At 38.7% G+C, this 17,837-nt stretch overlaps 2 protein-coding genes across 4 annotated transcripts in view; one reads left to right on the forward strand and one right to left on the reverse strand.

Moving 5' to 3' along the window:
- Positions 1-13,245, reverse strand: part of LOC109995346 (alpha-2-macroglobulin) — a 33,924-nt gene extending 20,679 nt beyond the window's left edge. For all 3 annotated transcript variants that reach the window (XR_010667169.1, XM_065960707.1, XM_065960709.1), the window contains exons 1-18: positions 13,162-13,245; positions 11,242-11,422; positions 10,624-10,780; positions 9,653-9,705; positions 8,743-8,763; positions 8,440-8,605; positions 8,271-8,355; positions 8,060-8,171; positions 7,763-7,880; positions 7,581-7,690; positions 7,309-7,473; positions 6,121-6,351; positions 5,553-5,616; positions 5,113-5,258; positions 4,119-4,268; positions 3,048-3,158; positions 2,019-2,103; positions 1,768-1,888 (exon numbers count right to left, since the gene is read on the reverse strand). Coding sequence is in view for 2 of the 3 variants with exons in the window: in XM_065960707.1 (XP_065816779.1) it covers positions 1,768-1,888; positions 2,019-2,103; positions 3,048-3,158; positions 4,119-4,268; positions 5,113-5,258; positions 5,553-5,616; positions 6,121-6,351; positions 7,309-7,473; positions 7,581-7,690; positions 7,763-7,880; positions 8,060-8,171; positions 8,271-8,355; positions 8,440-8,605; positions 8,743-8,763; positions 9,653-9,705; positions 10,624-10,780; positions 11,242-11,422; positions 13,162-13,238 (2,153 nt within the window). In the remaining variant the exon portion in view is untranslated. The remainder of the gene's footprint in view (positions 1-1,767; positions 1,889-2,018; positions 2,104-3,047; positions 3,159-4,118; positions 4,269-5,112; positions 5,259-5,552; positions 5,617-6,120; positions 6,352-7,308; positions 7,474-7,580; positions 7,691-7,762; positions 7,881-8,059; positions 8,172-8,270; positions 8,356-8,439; positions 8,606-8,742; positions 8,764-9,652; positions 9,706-10,623; positions 10,781-11,241; positions 11,423-13,161) is intronic.
- A 1,897-nt stretch (positions 13,246-15,142) lies between these two features.
- lyrm9 (LYR motif containing 9) lies at positions 15,143-17,544 on the forward strand. The gene is made up of 4 exons (XM_020649036.3): positions 15,143-15,294; positions 16,154-16,325; positions 17,148-17,240; positions 17,324-17,544. Exons 2-4 carry the CDS (start codon positions 16,200-16,202, stop codon positions 17,336-17,338), a joined length of 234 nt encoding a protein of 77 aa, XP_020504692.1. The 5' UTR covers positions 15,143-15,294; positions 16,154-16,199; the 3' UTR covers positions 17,339-17,544.
- Positions 17,545-17,837: the final 293 nt, after the last annotated feature.

Here is a 17,837-nt window from a genome sequence, read left to right on the forward strand (position 1 = left end):
CCTGGAAAAAATAAATCTGAATATTGCTATAAATGGTTATCAGTCCTGCTCTGTTTGTAGTCAGGTTTAGTTAACAAAAAATTATATCTAAGGGTAAAGGACAAATATCAAACATCAGAGAAGCAAAAGGAAACAAAGACGGTGTATTTCTTTGTGTGGAGATGTGCTTCAGCCTCCCCTTAGAGTCCAGTCACATCACAGGCAGCCACCTACTAAAGCATACCCTGATCTCTCAAAATATGACTGTAAATGGGATCACAAATTGGAAATTGAACATCATGATGCATGAGAAAACTCAAAACTACAGATGGGGACCATAAACTCATTAGTGAATGTTTACTGAGGTTTTTAAATCAGTTAAGAAGTAGAGCCATTTTTTCATAATCTGCTATACATTAAGTCTTTATTTTCAATTAATTTGCCATCTTAACATTCCTCTTCAGAACAAGTGGCTGTAGCCTCTTCTAAATTACAGCCAGTTACTCAAACCCACATTATTTCTAAGGTACAGCAGGGGATGACTCCACTGGTCTAATTATATCAAAACATTAAAACGAACTCTGAGTGGACCGCAGTCAAGACGAACGGGAAAAACAGACACAAGGAAGAGAATAGGTTTACTGACGAGCTAATAGAATAGAATACTTTATTGATCCCAAACTGGGAAATTGTGGCGTTACAGCAGCAGGTTATCCAAACACACAATATTAGCAAATATAAACAATATAATATTAAATACAAAGTAAATAAGCACTAAAAATATAAAAACTTAGAACGAGAATATACACATCATGTGAATCCAAGCATGATTTATTTACATGACGTTTTTCTCACAGCAGCACAGCATACAGCAACAATACGGCAACTTTCGGTAGCCGGTCCCGCTTCTCTATGTAGCTGTATCTGACTTACTATCCGGTGTTTCCACGTCAACGACAAACATGTTGTGTCTGTCGTGATGGCTCTGACATGGCTGTCGCCGTGACAAGACACGTCCGGCTACAACTATTAAATTACGAATTTCTCTGGCTTTGATAAGTCCATTTTTAATCTATTTGGATATTTGAGTGTCCAATTCTAATAAAATTCTACATTTTGTGCCTTGAATTTATTATCTCAATAAATGTCCTAATTAGTTTAAGGGTTTTGATCGCAACTTTCAAGTCTTCTTCAAAATAGCATGAAGTTAATTTTGTAAATAATGGGCCAATTTAAAGTCAAATAGATGCTTAAGCTGAGAATGCTTTAGGGTGTTGCTTCCTACAAAAGGGGCATTGAAACTTGAATATCTTTAGATAATAGGTTAGGTTTGGTAAAGTGACCTTCGTTATGTTTGCTAGTTGAGCTGCAGCTGTTGAGGTTGCTAGGCATCAAGGTCGGCGCTTAGTATTGAAAGGGTAGTGCGGGGACAGCTGGTCACGCAAACAGGAAATCTTCTGTAGACCAGACCGTCTGTTTTAGGTCATACTGAGCTGTACACAGGCTACAAAAGGTCGGGACCATCATGGGCTAGGTCCTCGAAGGATGCTAGCCCCAAAATGAGACACAGTTCACTTCCAAAGTTCAGGTAATTAATCAAGCAGTTGTGTAAAAGTAGCTACATCCACTTCTCACAAAGTTTATGAGCAGACATAAGAAAAGATATTTCATTGACATATACATTCACCTTTAAAAATTAGATTAAAATGTATTTACATTTTTTAATTAAATACCCTTAATTTTAAAAAAACACGATTGTCAAATGAAAACGCTTTAACAGAAACTCACCCAACTTCCACCAGTTTCCATATCCAAGTTTCAGGGAAGAAAGTGCGGATCGACTTGATTACCACAGAGGGCCACAGAGAATCCATTCCAATTCCACTGCGATCGATAAAGAAAGAATTCCCTGAGGACAGAAGAACTTTTAACCCAAGTCAGAGGTCAAACTTGTCATTTGAACTTCCCTAAACTAATGCTTGTACAGCTTGTCAGGATGTTTAAATTTCTAGTCAAATAAAAAAAGCCATCTCACCCACCGTTTTCATCGTATATTGTCCCCTTGAAGTTCAAACATGAAGGCATCCTGGTAAACATATTTGTTACAATCTTCAGCCCCAATTTCTGGATAAACAGGCAGCAAAGAGTGATGTCAGTGCAAAACGGAGCAGCATTCACCCACAATATATCCACGGTGGCTGTTTTCCTCTGATGCCAAGCTTAGAGTGGGAAGCTCAAATGCTGTTTTAAAGACCTTTTTTGGCATTCTAATGTACAGTGTCCAAAACATGTGGTACAAAGTGATTTTGGGATGTCTCAGACTACATTTGTTATTACACAGCGCAAAATCAAGACGCTTAGCGAGGCACAGGTCACAAAGGGGTTGGATTAATACACTTAATTATTTATAGATGTTTTTGGAGTAACATGAATCAAATCAGTCAGAGGTTCAGTTCTCATTCCGCATTTTAAGACCAACCCATCCATAGGCGCTAACATGGGCACAAGAACATTTGCTATTTACACAACGTGCGCGATGTGTGAGAAAATTACAACTGTGTCAGGTGGAAAATAGGAACCTGCGCTGCATGTCCTATCTTATGAATGTATCTTTGGTCAATCTGTCAATGGCTAGAAGCCAAATAATTTTACCAGCAGAAACATTTTTAACCTGCCAAAACACTTAATTAGATACAATGACATAAAAAATAAATAAATAAATAAATGCATTTACTCCAGCACTGAAATAGAAGAGTTGGTGTTATTTTGGGCTATACATTCAGATTTCCTGCTCATGTTAGCCACGTCAGGTTAATGTAAGCAGAGAATTGGTTGAACGCTAATGTTAGCTTTTATGAATCATTTGTCCTTGTGAGTTTTTAACAACATGTTATTTGATAACTCAGGGTTTGTGCTTCCCTCTCTAAGAGATGACATCAGAGAAACAACGCTGCCACGTAATCAATGTGAATCATGTAGTTTAGTAATTCAACTAATTCTATTTCATTTTCAATGCCAAGTTGATACCAAAAATATATTTGCAAAATATGTTCGACAAAAATAATTACCACAAAAACTTCATGACCACCATCTTCACTGCTCCGTCTCGTGCGTTTCACATTTATACATAATTTAGGATCATCAATATAATCTCTTTTCTCAGGCAGAAGTTTAAATATCTGAAAAAATGAGAGTGAAGGCTTTAAGAATGTAAATATATTCATTAAGTTCCTTTACATATACAACCACAAAATACAAAATATAAACAATAAATATTACGAATATGTTAATCCCAAATGGTCTCAAAACTATATAATGCTCACATTTAATAACTGAGAAGCGAGGACGGCTAGGATAAATGGACTAGCAGGGCGAACTCCCCCTTTCTTACATTTAAGAAAAGAAAATTATTCTTCAAATAACTTTCAACAGTTGGTAGTTAGACTTTGGTGGAACCTAGAGCAGCAACCAAACTGAAGGAAAACTAAAAAACCAAGCAGTATCTCTTTATGGGATGTAGCTGCCTCCTCCATTCAATACTGTAGTGTGAATGATTGGCAGGTGTCATTAAAATGCCAGAGTAATTGCCAAAAACACAACACACAAAAGACACGTATTGTATATATTTCAGACTTCCCTCTCCCCAGCAACGTTTTCTAGCTGAGGGATTTCAAGGCGTTCCCAGGCTAGACGGGATATATAATCCCTCCAGCGAACTCTGGGTCTACCTGTGGTATCCTCCCAGATGGGCGTGCCCAGAAAACCTCAGAAGAAAGGCGTCCAGGAGGCATCCTAATAAGACGACCAAACCACCTCAACTGGCTCCTTTCAATGCAAAGGAGTAGCGGTTATACTCCGATCTCCCCCCGAATGTCTGAGCTCCTTACTCTATCGCTAAGGCTGAGTACAGCCATCCTCTGTAGGTATCTCATTTCAGACGCTTGAATCTGCGATCTTATTCTTTTAGTCACTACACATAGCTCATGACCGTAGGTGAGGCCTTCAGGCTCAGCTCCCTCTTCACCACAACGCCCACATTACTGCTGAAGATGAGCCAATCCGTCTGAGAGTCCATTCTAAGACCCTGAGATAGGATAGAAAATAGAAAATTGAATCCAATGTTGCTAAAAACAGCCAACCTTCTCTGCATCCAGAGTCTTTCCTGGCTCATCGATAAGGACGCTCTGGTCAACGGCACTCACACCACACAGAGAGCCCGGATTGGCCAACACCTGAAGGGTAGTTCCCTCTCCTGGTATTGCTGAGGTTGGAGAAAACGCCAAGGATACCTGACACACACACACACACACACACACACACACACACACACACACACACACACACACACACACACACACACACACACACACAGTTAGTTATGTATTCAGAGGTCTGCTTAAACTGTCTTTCCTTTTTTAAACCGGGCTAAAACCATTGTTAACTGCTGTGTTTCAGTTGAATGGCGACATCACTTTTTTATCTCAAACTATTTAAAGGAAGAATGTGTGACTTTTTGATCCAGTAGATGTCGCCCTTGAGCACCAGCAGGAAACCAAAACAAACTTCAGTTTGGCCTCTCTTCTCCAGCAACATACCTAGAACCACCTTCCCTGGCATTCGCAGAAAGGAGTCAAGCGCAAACGGTGGACAAAATTGTCCTTGGCTAGAGCTGCAATTATCTCTGGCCTGCATGTTTTTGATAGCAGGCTAATGTTAGTACGTATTAAATATTGCGTAGCTTCACATTGCATGTAAGTTGACACAGAATGACCTAATGATCTAAAAACGCTTGCGTGACATCCAAAGAAGCAATGAGTAGGCTATGTTAATCTTTCTTCTTTCTAATTGGCCGTCCCGTCCATATCATGATGTAAACACGGTTCTGACAACAACACAGCTAGCGGGACTCACGCTTCTGACTCATTGTCGACAGTCATGACTCAGAGAGACATGTACAGAGCATATACTTGATTTCTGCTATATTTGTGTGTACAATGCTGCACAATTGAAATAAAAGGTTCATTTTCTTGTCACTTGCGATTCACAACGTGTATTAGACCGAATTCTGAACATACTTATATCATTTTGTGAAGCTCAAATAAATTCCAGACCCGTTTATTTTTCCACTCTGACCTTGTGGCTGAAGCATTTCTCGGTTTGGAAGATAGCACTGTCGGCGATAACAATCTCATTGGGGAGGACGGCGTAAGCTACAACCTGGAACTCTGGTGCTAAATCTGGAGTCACTTTCAATGTAAAGATGATCTTCCCATCAGTCACTGAAACAGAAGAGACCATTTTTATGATGCATCAACCCAAAACAAATCCATTATAAGTAACCTCCTAAACCAAAATACATAACAATCAATTATCCTTGCACTACAATTGAATATTTATTGATCTAATCTGAGTTCATTTGCTTCTGTCTTCCCATTGTCTCCCCTGTTATTCACCAAGAAATAGAAATCTGTTTTATATTTATTCTTAAATTGGAGAATGGAATGGTATTTCAATGTCTGATTAATCATGTAAAGGATTCTCATTTGTACATTTTTAAAGCCATCTTTACCCACCGGGTTCATTTTGCACTTCCACCTTTTGATGTCCTTGCATGGCAATGTTTCCTCTGGATAACACCTAGAGAATTTAATAGAATCTCGTTAAAATGGTAAATAAGCCTTTAGCATCTAGCTTTTCTGACACCAAAACAATTAATCAATATGTGAGTGTCCCAATCAATGCACTAAAAGTTTGACATTAACCTTAATGTGGTCTGTATTTCAGTATGAGGTATATAAGATAAACTGGGAGCAGAACTGGGAGCACTGAAATAAGAAAAATGCTTTTCACTGATTGGTCACATGAAGTTAAAACATATTTTCTGCAACAATATTTCAGTTAGTTTGGATGTAACGCTTTACAAGTTAAGATAAATCTGACGTCCCCGTGGTGCAAACAATTAATGAGTGACGCCTACATGACATTGATTTCACACTTGATGTGCTTCATTATCTCCTGAAACACACAGGGTTTAGTTTGGACTTCATACCATAACTTAAGACACAACTTACAGTATACAGAGCTGCTGCAACAGGCCACAGGCCAAGCTTTTGCAATTTCACATATTTCACCACCACTCACCAGATACATCACATCCACTGCACTTCGGGTATCTCCCACAAAAGTGTAGAGGATGGAAAAGTAGTCCTCTTTGTCACAGGGAAGCTGGTCGTTCTTTGTCTTCACTTTCAGAGAGCTGGATGATTTAGTATCAGGAGAAGACGGCAACACCAAGGAAAGTTGTTGATTTCCAGTCTCATAGTGTGGACCTTTGAAGCGACTGTATTGCTCTGGGTCTTCATTCAGGCTAGCCTGGGTAGTAAAGAAGAAGTGATATTAGTAAGTAACAATGGTTGGAGTAAGCTATCGTGGCTAATGCTTAGCAATTCAAATAGTTTAATAAGTACTTTGTTAAATAAGAGTTTTAAACTAGGAAATCACCACATTCATATGGCAGCCACTATCCTGCAGCATCGTCTTCCATTCACTTCTGTAGTGTAAATGATTGACAGGTGTCATGACACCCCCTCTTGATGTGCTCATCACTTGGACGTAAATCATTCAGCCCACAGGCCACTGACTTTTGACCAATGGCATTGGCACCATTATTTTTCATACCTGAGTCTTTTGGGGCTTTCAGAGGTTTGCATTATGTCGCCTTTTAAACCCAGACATTTTCAGCAATCTAACGGCAGCTAATGTGTTGTGAAGTTGTTTGTCCTTGGATGATGGCCTCTTGTTTCTCTGGATTTTAATCTTTCGGTGTTAAAATCACAACAGCAAGGGGCGCTGGTGGGGCAGTGGTTATAGTCCTCCAAGCAGGCAACCCAGGTTCAAATCCCACCTGTGGCCCCTTTCCCACATGTCATTCTCCACTCTCTCTTCCTGATTTCCAACTCTATCCAAGGTCCTATCTCTTCATTAAAGGCACAAAAAGCCCAAAAATAAATCTTTAAAAAAAAAAAAAATCACAACAACAAAACTAGAATATGGTTTGAGCTCTACCATTTTGGTAGCCATCCTTTCTGTCAACTTTTTCGACAGTTTAATCTCAGCCTGTCAGCAGCAAAAACAGGCATTTTTGATTGGGCGAGCTTTGAGCCGAGACGTTTGCCCTTAAATAAAGATATTAGCCATTACAGCCTGCTTCATAGCTGATGGCTCTTTCTATCAATCAATAAGACCCAAACAAAATGTAAATAGCTTCATGATTTTCAAAGAACCAAATTTTAACACTATATTTTCCTTGTTGTTTTTTTTTACACTTACTTTGAGAAAGACGTTGTTCTCAAAGTTGGTCATATTTAGTGTGAAAGGGGCGATACCATTGCTGTCAGTCATGAGGTTCTGTAGCAGATGTATCCCCCACCAATCATGCAACAAATAGACCGGCATGTCCGGAACAGGTTCATTTTTGAAGGTAACCATTTTAACCTGAAGTAAGACAAAACATGTATTTCTTAAAATGCAGAAGTATGCACAATTGTTCTGTATTCATCAAAACGAAAATTGAAAAATAATAATTATTATTATTTTCTTACTTTTCCTTCCACAATTGATCCTTTATCATAAAACCTGGGTGTGTCAATAAAGAACAACTTTCCAACCACATAAGAAAGTTCCCTCATTGTCCCCTGTGATTGTTCAATACCTGCAACAAAAGGAAGTCATCTAACAACAGTATAATGCCATATGGTTCTGAAAATACGATAACGGAGCTTACCTGTTCCCTCCTCTTTCACTACAGCGTTGATTAACAGTCTATCCCACAATGCCTTTGGGTCCAGTTTTGTGAAGGTTGACATGTCGAAATTAAACCTGGCACAGCCGTTCTGTTCTGTCTATACAACCAAAATATGCACGTTAAAACATAGAGTTGCTGCTATTGCCAAGAATGATCATTTACCCATTGAATTGACTGATGTAACCAAAACACGTGTTGATTTCAGAATAAAAATGTTTCCATCATGTTTTTTTTTTTTCTTCTTTTTTTTTTTTTTTTTTGAAGCTGTAACAGCACCTTCTTTGTCTCCTTGTAGCACGGCTCTGTGATATCAAGTTCAACGGGTGATTTCAGAGGTCGGCACGTCTTAAACGAAACACTTCCTGGCACGGGTTGTCCATAAGTGTATCTGATTGGATGGGAAGTTTGAGTGAAATTGGTGCGTTGTCAAGAAAGTTTCCCCCATTTTTTAAATCACATGTGACAAGTAGAAGTGTGTCTTACTCACTTTGCACAGACTTCCACTTCGATTTCCTCCTGTCCAACACATATTTCATTGGACGCTTTTATTTTTACATCAAATTTTGGCAAAACTGAAAACAAAGAATGTTATTTAAGCATCCTCTGTTGATCTAAAAATGGTGCTGTTATTTGCCTGCGTAGCTGGTGTTACTTACCATATTTCTCCACCTTGAATATGTGATATATCTTTCTTTCACCTATCCCAACTTGAACTTTCCATCCTCCTTCACAAGCCTCAGAGTTCAAGGAGTAAGACAGCTGCAATATTTTTCCATTAGACGTTGTGTTCATCCACTGCCTGAGCCGGTTATGCTTTGAATCCTGTTCAATACATTTAAAGGAAAGAGGATTTATTCACTGGTGGTTAGTAGTTACAGTCACTATTTATTATGGATTTTAAATCCGTTGTCCTGCATGTAAAAACAAAAAAGGATACAGTGAGCTTAATTTCATCTTACCATTATTTCGATGGTATTGTACTGTAAAAAAAATGTAAAGAGTAAATTTACCAACAAAAAAATAATTCACCCCCAGAACAGCCGCCCCAAATACAATTCTTCATGGATGTGCATTTTAATTACACTGAACCAAAAAAAAATTGAACATTTCAAGGTCTAAACTGGATTTTTAAATGCTGTACAACAACACAGTTAGCATTAATAACGAGTCCCATTCTTGTTTTCATAATTTTAGACACTTGTTTGGTGATAAAGATGAGCTACTTTGGGTTTCACCTCTACAATCAGTCACTGCAGTCACACTGCTTTTTCAAGATTCATCATAAAAAAACAAACCTCATAATCCGATTAATGTACAAAACAGCATTAAAGCTAGATATGAGAAATAATAAAAGGCTTTTTCTTTTAGAAAATTGAGTCCAGATAAGGGGAAAGAGACTGTTGAACTTTGTAAAAATAGTCAAAATATCAGAATACAGTCAAAAGTGTATTAGTATAAATATTGAACAAAAAGTTAAACTTCCAAAGATGGTTCCAAAAACAAGATTCATGTCTCTGATGTTCTCTTTATATAAAGGTTTCTGCAGCTTTAAATTGGATTCTCTGCAGCTAAACATAGTGTGGGAGTAAGTAGGTCAGAGCGTCTGCAAATATATAAAAGGACCTTCACCACTTGCATGTTTACTGATTTAACAATTGACCCAGCTCAGATCTAAAAGTGGTCGTTATCCAACAGACTGCTGAAACATTTGTGTAGTGACACTGTTGTAAAGCTTTCACTTTGCTCTCTGTAACCTGCTCTCTGTAACCTGGTGCCAAGTTGTGCAGTGACTCACTATTACACGGTACTCTCTGTTTGAATGAAATCAGGTCCAAAAGAACGAAAAGACCAGACAGTTCAAACACTCACCAGCTCATCAGCAGGTCTGAACTTGTGGTCCAGAGTGAAGACTCTGAAATGCACTGAAGAGAATGCAAAAGGGGAAAAAACAATCAAAGCACACGACACAGGCTAACTGGCCTCAGACATTAATGTATGCTGTTTGGCATAAACACATGAGAATGATAACGACAGTCTTTTTTTTTTAAATATCTTGTGCAATCCTAGAATGGCCTGGGCCAGTTAGCGCCCTAAAATGTTGTTTGAAGAAGTTTTCATGGGTTAAAATGAAAGGATTTTCATCTGATTTACCTTTTTGTTGCCTTCACAGTTTTGTGTTTTCCTTGGGTAAGGCATATACTCTGCAAAACTGAGGCCCTTTCTGACCCAATATTTGAGTCACACAGCTGATTTCTAAGTCGGACTGAATTTCAGCTCAATGTCGTCGTTTGCTGTGAGGGGGGAAAAAGGGCCAACCACAGCCTGATCTGCTGCTACTGAATGGTCGGATGAATTTCTGTCATGATTTGAAACGTTGGACAAACGACTGCACACACTCGCACAGAGCAGAGCCATTAGGTTATTCCCCAAATCCAGGGCTGTTAAAAACTGCAGGCATGTCTGTTTAATGGGTCTCCCCCCTCTTATCGCAAAATATATGAACGAAATATTGGCTGGAAATATCTGCAGACTTCTAGCTGACAGGGAATATGTGGTACCTGGTGTGTGTTGGGGATGTTATGAGTGTGTGTGAGAAAGAGAGAGCATTCTTGATGGTATGTATTTGAGCTCTGCTTATTAGCTAAATGTAATACACAAAGATTTGACTTCAACATCCATCCATGTCATCGCCTTATTTTGATTTTGATTTGTGTGATTTGCTTGGCTATGTTATCAAATCACTTTGTAAACTCTTGTTTTTAAAGGTGCTTTATAAATAAACAGAGTTATCATCATGTTGCTCCCCTCCCCACAGATCCCCTCTGTCGGGCTCTTGTTACCTGTTTGTCCTGGTAGGTAGAGCGGTTTATCTGTTTGGACGTACGTCATCTGTCCGTTGTCTTTGACCCATACCATCCTGACTTCTTCCGAGAGGAATTCATCGCCTTCAACCTTCACCTTGAAATTGTGAAGTTTATAATTCTTCACTAAAGGAGCCTGTGGCGGAAATAAAGACACCAGAAAAGTGAATCAAAGGAAACAATGACGTACATCAGTTTCTATGGAGCTTATGCATAAATAAAAATGGTGTAAACCCTTGACAAGAATTTAGGTTTCTTAAAAATGTCTTTGAGTCTTTTGGACAGATGAGGAAACACAGTTTTCAGTTGAAATGTATAGAGCTGTAAAGCTGTCCATGTTTTCAGAAACCATTTTTCTGCTTGAGTATTTGAGTATTTGTCGATTATATGTGACCTAATAGGTCGACCGGAAGAAGGTCCAATAGTAACCTTAATCCTAAAGGGGGATTTATAAAGTAGGACATACTTCCCACAACAAATTGATTCTCCCCCAGTGTACTGGGACAAGGACAGTAGTCCAATTAAATGACCTAAGCTGTAACCATAGCTTGACTAAACTGTGTATGCAAGCGTACTGAAAGAAGTTGAAGCGTTGACCTGGAACGTATAGCATTCATGTAATTCCACGCTGGATGTCGTCTTTAGAAGGATTGTCTCCTCTTCTTCGGAGGTCAGCGTGACGGTGATGAGCAGAGGCTCGTTGGGCTGCAGGAGACTCAGACAGAATTGGGTCTCAGCCCCGGCTTCTAACTCTGAAGGTACGGCTACCAGGTACTGCCTGCAGCAACAGAAAAATACAATGTACAGATTACCCACAGACTCTTAAAAAGAAGGAACTACAACAACAAGATTGTACTCAAATACAAGACCGGAGAACTTAAATGAAATTCTGCAAGCAAAGCTCTGCTAGCTGCTAATTTCTTCTCTGTAGAAGTAGCTGAACAACAACACTATGAAAATACAAAAATCTAAAAGAAATACACATTCTAAAAAAAAAGACAGAATTAAAGACATATTTGTGATACGACCATAGACTGTATAAAAAGATCAACATGATAGTTCCCCAAAAGTGAAGCCAAAACATTTAGAGCTCCCCCTACTGACTGGCTGCATTATAGGCCACAAGCTCCGCCTCTTCCATGTTAACAGAAAGCGCATTGAAGATCAAAATACTTGTCAAATATTTTTTATATCGAAATTGGTTTCTATCATAGAGCTAAACACTGTTGTGCCGGAAGTAAAAATCCCATTCATTTTCTCCATAGTGGATTTGATTATTAGCCATTCTGTCGAATGATGGTATATGCTCCTGTAGGAGACACAGGTTGCAACTTCCATATTAACCTTGTTTTAAGAAAACCAAGATTTATTCGCAATACGGGGGCAAAGAACTACACTAAAAACAGCAAACGAGGAGCACTCTAGACAGTTAAACACAGTAAAAGGTGCACGCCAAAGAATTAAACTACCATAGTGTTTCTGATTGGTTGAGCTTGCTGTTACCATGGCAATGTTTCCCGCCCCTCTGCGCCGAATGCCAACAGCTAAGTTTCGCTAGCCGGCTAGTTAGTTAGTTAGCTAACACGAAATGTACTAATAACCTCGTCATGCCGCAGTTTATGTAGTTTATATTCTCCACAAAACAAACAAAGAGCTAGTACAACACTTGCATTGACAGTATAAACACAATAACAACGACAAAAGTTACTTTTAAGAAGAAACTATATCATTGACAATGGATTGTGGGATAGGTAGTTCCTTGACTCCGGACGAAAATTATGTACACGGTCTTATCCTTGAAATGTGTGATTTCGTTAGAGGAAGAGGCGAGAAATCAATACAGAGATTCCACCAGCTGATCTCAACTGCACAGACTCTGGTTCTCAGGTGGGGGTGTTTTGGCTTCAGTTTTTGTACAGTGGAAGGAAGCGGTGTCCATCTTTATATACAGTGTTTACAATCCATCAGGCAGAAATGTGCAAAGTCTTTGCTGGGGTGAGATGGCTGACTCCAAAAGAACATGCAAAGGCTTCTATCAAAACAACTTGCAATATAACAAGAACACTACCTATTAATAATTTTAAATGTGCTCTAGTTTTACAGGTTTACATTCAATCCAAACAAACGAGATCCAATCCGATCAAACTTTTTTCCTTTTTTTTATTAAATTGACCTGAGATACAACACAAGGACAAGACTGCAAAGAATGCTGAATGTGCTGTTGTAAACTAGATTTAACAGTTAGGACAAATATTTAATGCACACCTTTTCCTATGGTCTAAATGTATGTTTAAGTGGTCCAAATACTTAACTTTGTAATTTTTTATAATCACTTTTTGATATGAGCAATATCCATTAAGCTATAGCAAAATATAATCAAGTATACTTATCAAATGATATTTAGGTCATCATCTCTCCACTGACACTTTTCCCCATCTTCAGCTGCTCTTTACTCCTTCGTCCTCTAGAAAAGTCAGAGCTAATACACACATTATTTTCACAGTTCAACTAACTTACGGTTCTGCTGCCGCCTGCACAAACATCCAGCTCAGGCAGACAAACAGGGTCCACCTCCAAATCCCAGGATGGCCCATGACTGTATGAAGTGAACATCACTGTCTCTTCAGTTAAATAGTCTAAGCCCCGCCCTTGTTCACCCATTACACACAAACACACGTTTTGGGTTATTTTGGGGACATATGCAAATGTACTGCCTTTCAGGGACCGCTTTCCGTCAACCATTTTACCCACACTCATGCATCATAAATTGTACCCACCTATTGAAACTTACTTCATAATTATTATGAAACAATTTTATACTTAAGTAAATCTGTAACTTTATTAAACTTATATTATACATTATATGTTTTCTGGGCGTAAAATTAATACAATTGACCCTTTCAAATGTCTGATGGGAGAAGGTGTTGGACTTCAGTCTTTCTAAAGTCTTTTCAAAGTATGACACCTTTTCCCATCAGACATTTAGCCACAGATCATAAAATATTCCTGTGACTACAATTACAGCTAGATTTGTGTTTGGATTATTTGCCTTCACAGTCATCTTAAGTCATTTTCACACATGCACTCCTGAAATTTCTGGAAAAAAAACGATGAGTCTCCACCCTCCTCCCGTATCGACGGGCGCTGATATGTTGCAATGATGACCTATTTTGCTGAGCCAGCTGTAGACTCTGATGCCCTTTTTAGGTCCTCCCCCCTGACAAAAAGTCAATTCTAACTTGCAGATAAAATGGCAATGATCCCCCACGTTTGTTTGTTGTGGTTAAGTTGAAGGTGAATTTTTTTAAGTTTGATAGTCTCCTAATATAAGATGAGGGTCTGTTAACTTTGCAAAGACACAGAAATGTCCCTCAAAGAGAAACTGTTTGCTGTAATAATGAGAGGATTTCAAAGCCTGTATTTTACAAGTGGAATTAATACTTCTGCTTTCTTTAAGGCCAAATCAGATTAAAAACAAATCAGATTACAGGTAAATGTTGCAGAATGAAGTGAACTGTATGCATCTTTGTCCAAAAATCACACTACTACCTACTCAGTAAACACACTGTGGGGGCAGCACCCCCTGTTGACACACAGCTTGTACTGATCTGCACACAGACAGGGGTAAAAGGAATAATGATTGTTACAAAAGCAAGGATTTAGTCAGTCAATTTTTTAGAAGAGATCAAATATATTATTGTAAATTAGCATTGAGTGCATTTTGTATTTGTGAAAAAATGGTGAGACATTTCAATGAGAAATAGATGGCTTTATTTTCACCCTGAATCCGCTCATTTTTATATATTTTCATGTAGAACATCAGTACAAACCTATTAAAAATGTATGTAAAGTAGAGGAATAGGAGGAGGGGGAACAGATCTTTACTGCCAATCATTTGGGTTGAAATTCACATTTCTTCAGACATTAAACAACCTGGATTTCATTATGTCAGACCCTTGTGTTGCTCAGCCTGTTTGAAGGTACTGCAGATGTTCTTACGGAGAAATTATGTTTCGTATCCAACCGGTCCAATTCACAAATCAGAAGTTTCGCCAAATCCTAATCTCGCCTATAAGGCACCAAAATGGCTGGAGCCGGCCCTGGTTCTCCACCTTTGTTCTGGGAGCCCCCATGCTTGTGTCTTAGAATAGCTGAGTCCCCCCAGTTGACTGAAATCTGAAAGTCAAAACAATTAAAAAATATGTCTGGTGGCACATGGGGGAAATTAACAATTGTCTGTGATAGCAGTTTTAGTTTGAGGAATCTTTGCAAAATTGTCCATTTAAAACAAACTAAAGACATAAACAATTGTAGGGGAGCAATGAAATTCGGTATTCACATGTAGTGAAGTATTGTTTTAAAACAAATTTAAAGTTAAAGAGTCAAGCAGAGGTATTGTTCTTACAGAATTTAATAGTACATTTGGTGTACTTGGCTTACTGCACCAGGGAAAAGCCATATCTTAGTAGAGCCGACAGGGGGCGACAGAGATTTATCCTAATATGAATGCCAACCGGAAAAACACTCAAGAAGAAGACAGCAGTGTCGTATACTTCCGTCAACAGTGACCCAGTGTCATAATGTGAAACCAGGGAGATTTTAGAGGTGCTGTGTTTCATCTGACAGCTTTCTTTACACTTCAAAGCTACTGTAAGCTTCACTTTTTTTTAAATGAATTTGGTGGTGATAATGCAGCTCTATAGAAACATGTTGTGTTAGCTGTAGCTTAGGTCATCTGAGGATAAAGAAAGACAACATTACAACATTTAAATAATATTAAGATAACGGCATGTTCAAAACACGTCATATCTAGTCTTTTGTATTGTTTAGCCAGCATTATAAACTAGTGGTTTCTCGAGTGAGATCCAGCCAGATATACAAAAGTACTTGAACTCGTCCGATGTTTAGTTTGTGTAGGGTCAGTGGGGTCAGTAGGGTCAGTGGGGTCAATGTTTTGTCATGAGAAAAAAAAACATGTTTGTTATTTTGTGGGGTTCAGCATTAGTTTTAGACTAATCAGTAGGGATGTAACGATTCACGATACTGGGTATTGTGATTCATTTTTAAGAGTACCGATGTGAATCTTGACACCTTTGAATCGATTTATCAAGATTTTACTATTAATCTTTACATCTCTACTAATCAGAGCTTGTTTTAACGTTTTATTTAATAGAAAAGACACAGCGTGTAAAAATGTTGAAATGCTATGACATTTTTCCTTTAGTTTTTTTTTTTTTTATAGAAGACGATGTATGTCATTTCATGGAGGCAGTAAAGAAGGTGATATCCTGAAAAAACAATCCTTACAAAAGTGAAGTGAATATTTATATGGTTTATAAAATGGGAAATATTCTCATGCATTTGAATCCCAAAAATGTAAGAGGGAGATAAAGTCCTCACATTTTGTTGAATCCCGTGCCTAACCGTAACTTATCATCTCCTTTGTTTACAAGAAGATATCAGTCTGCTGACATAACCCTGTTTTCTTTGCATGTCTGAATTTACCCAGGTCTGTCGACTGTTCACCAGCAGCAGATTAACAAAAGGACAAAGGAATGCCTCCTTTAGTTGGAGCTGAGTTGGTCCAGACTCCCGTGCAGCTCTTTCGATATCTCCTCAGATGCTGCAGATTGTTGCCAACTACAGCAGTGCAGCAGCATTACCGACATGCCATCAGACAGGTGAGGTTGTTGCTTGCACTTCCTGTTGACAAGTTAAATGATTATTAAAGAAACTTGGACATTTATTTTAATATATAATTTTTAGTCATCATTAGTTGGTGGTAAAATCTAAAGATATGTCCTTATATGCAGGACAAATGTACGGATCTAAACATTTAGAGGTTTTCAAATAAGGTGAATCAGAAAATGATTAAAATGTACAATGTGGGAGTTAAAGGTCACATATTATCCTACTTTTTCTACAACTTTAAATAAGTCTCAGAGCTCCACAATACATGTCTGTGAAGTTACTTGTTCTAAATCCACTTTGATCCTGTATTTGATCATGTCTATAAACCCCTCTATTTCAGCCCTGATCAGAACAGGCTGTTTCTGTTTCTGTACCTTTAAATATGCAAATGAGCTGTGTCTGACCACGCCCCTCTCTGGAAGGGTATGTAGCTCAGGCTTTCTCGTTCCATGTCCTATTGTTTACAGTGAGAAGGCAGACTCAGAGGGCAGAACAAACACCTAGCTGTGTGAGTGTCACCCACCTGGGGGAGGGGTTACTGCCCTTTGTGATGTCATGAAGGGAAAATCTCGCAAAACACGGAGAGGATGGACTTTTCTCATAATTGGAGGGTTTGTAGACAGACTAGAGATATTAGTGTTAGGAAAACATTGTAAAGTGTACTTTGCATAATATGTGACCTTTAAATCTGTTACTTGTTTTGATTTCTGTGTTACTCTCAGATCTTTTTGTAAGGATTTAGATCAATCAATCGGCTTCAGTGCCCTCACTGCCATGTCCAGTCAATAACTGATCTTCTGATTTGTTTGCAGAGTTACAAAAGTCATTCAGACGAAGACGACCAGGAGAGGATACAAATGATGATCCAGAGAGCGATCGCTGACGCAGACTGGATTCTTCATAAAGTAAGGATGACTGCTTATGAAATGTAGGTTCATGTAGAAAATACAAACAGTAACTATTTTCTATTCTCGTTTTACGTTTACAGTACACCAAGAAGTGAGGATCACAGAGCATAAAATACGTCCTCCGCTGCACATTTGTTCTTAATGTTGTGTTGATATGTGCGTGAACGGCGATGATGAAGAAACATGTCACTAGAAAGTGAAAAAGTCTAAATACTGTTATTAGACAGAAGAGAGTTTATGACTGTATTTGTCATGTATTGTATTTCTTTTCTCAATAAATGAATGCTTATTTACAAAATGAGTGCTTTTTTTTCTATTAATTGAGAGACCTGCTTCTCACACACATAGGCCCAAAACACCACCATGACCTGTGGACATGCAGTGGGGAGATGTCAGAGTGGGGCTGCTACGCAGGGAGTGCACCAGAGTGGTTGAGGGTTCGGTGCCTTGCTCAAGGGCACCTAGAATATACTCAGGAAGTGACCTGGCACCTCTCCAGCTACCAGACCAACTTCCATATTATGGTCCGCACCTGAACTTCAACCGTCGATCCTCCGGTTCCCAACCCAAGTCCCTACAGACTGAGCTACTGCC

Source organism: Labrus bergylta, chromosome 11, assembly GCF_963930695.1.
Source record: "Labrus bergylta chromosome 11, fLabBer1.1, whole genome shotgun sequence".
NCBI lineage: Eukaryota > Metazoa > Chordata > Actinopteri > Labriformes > Labridae > Labrus > Labrus bergylta.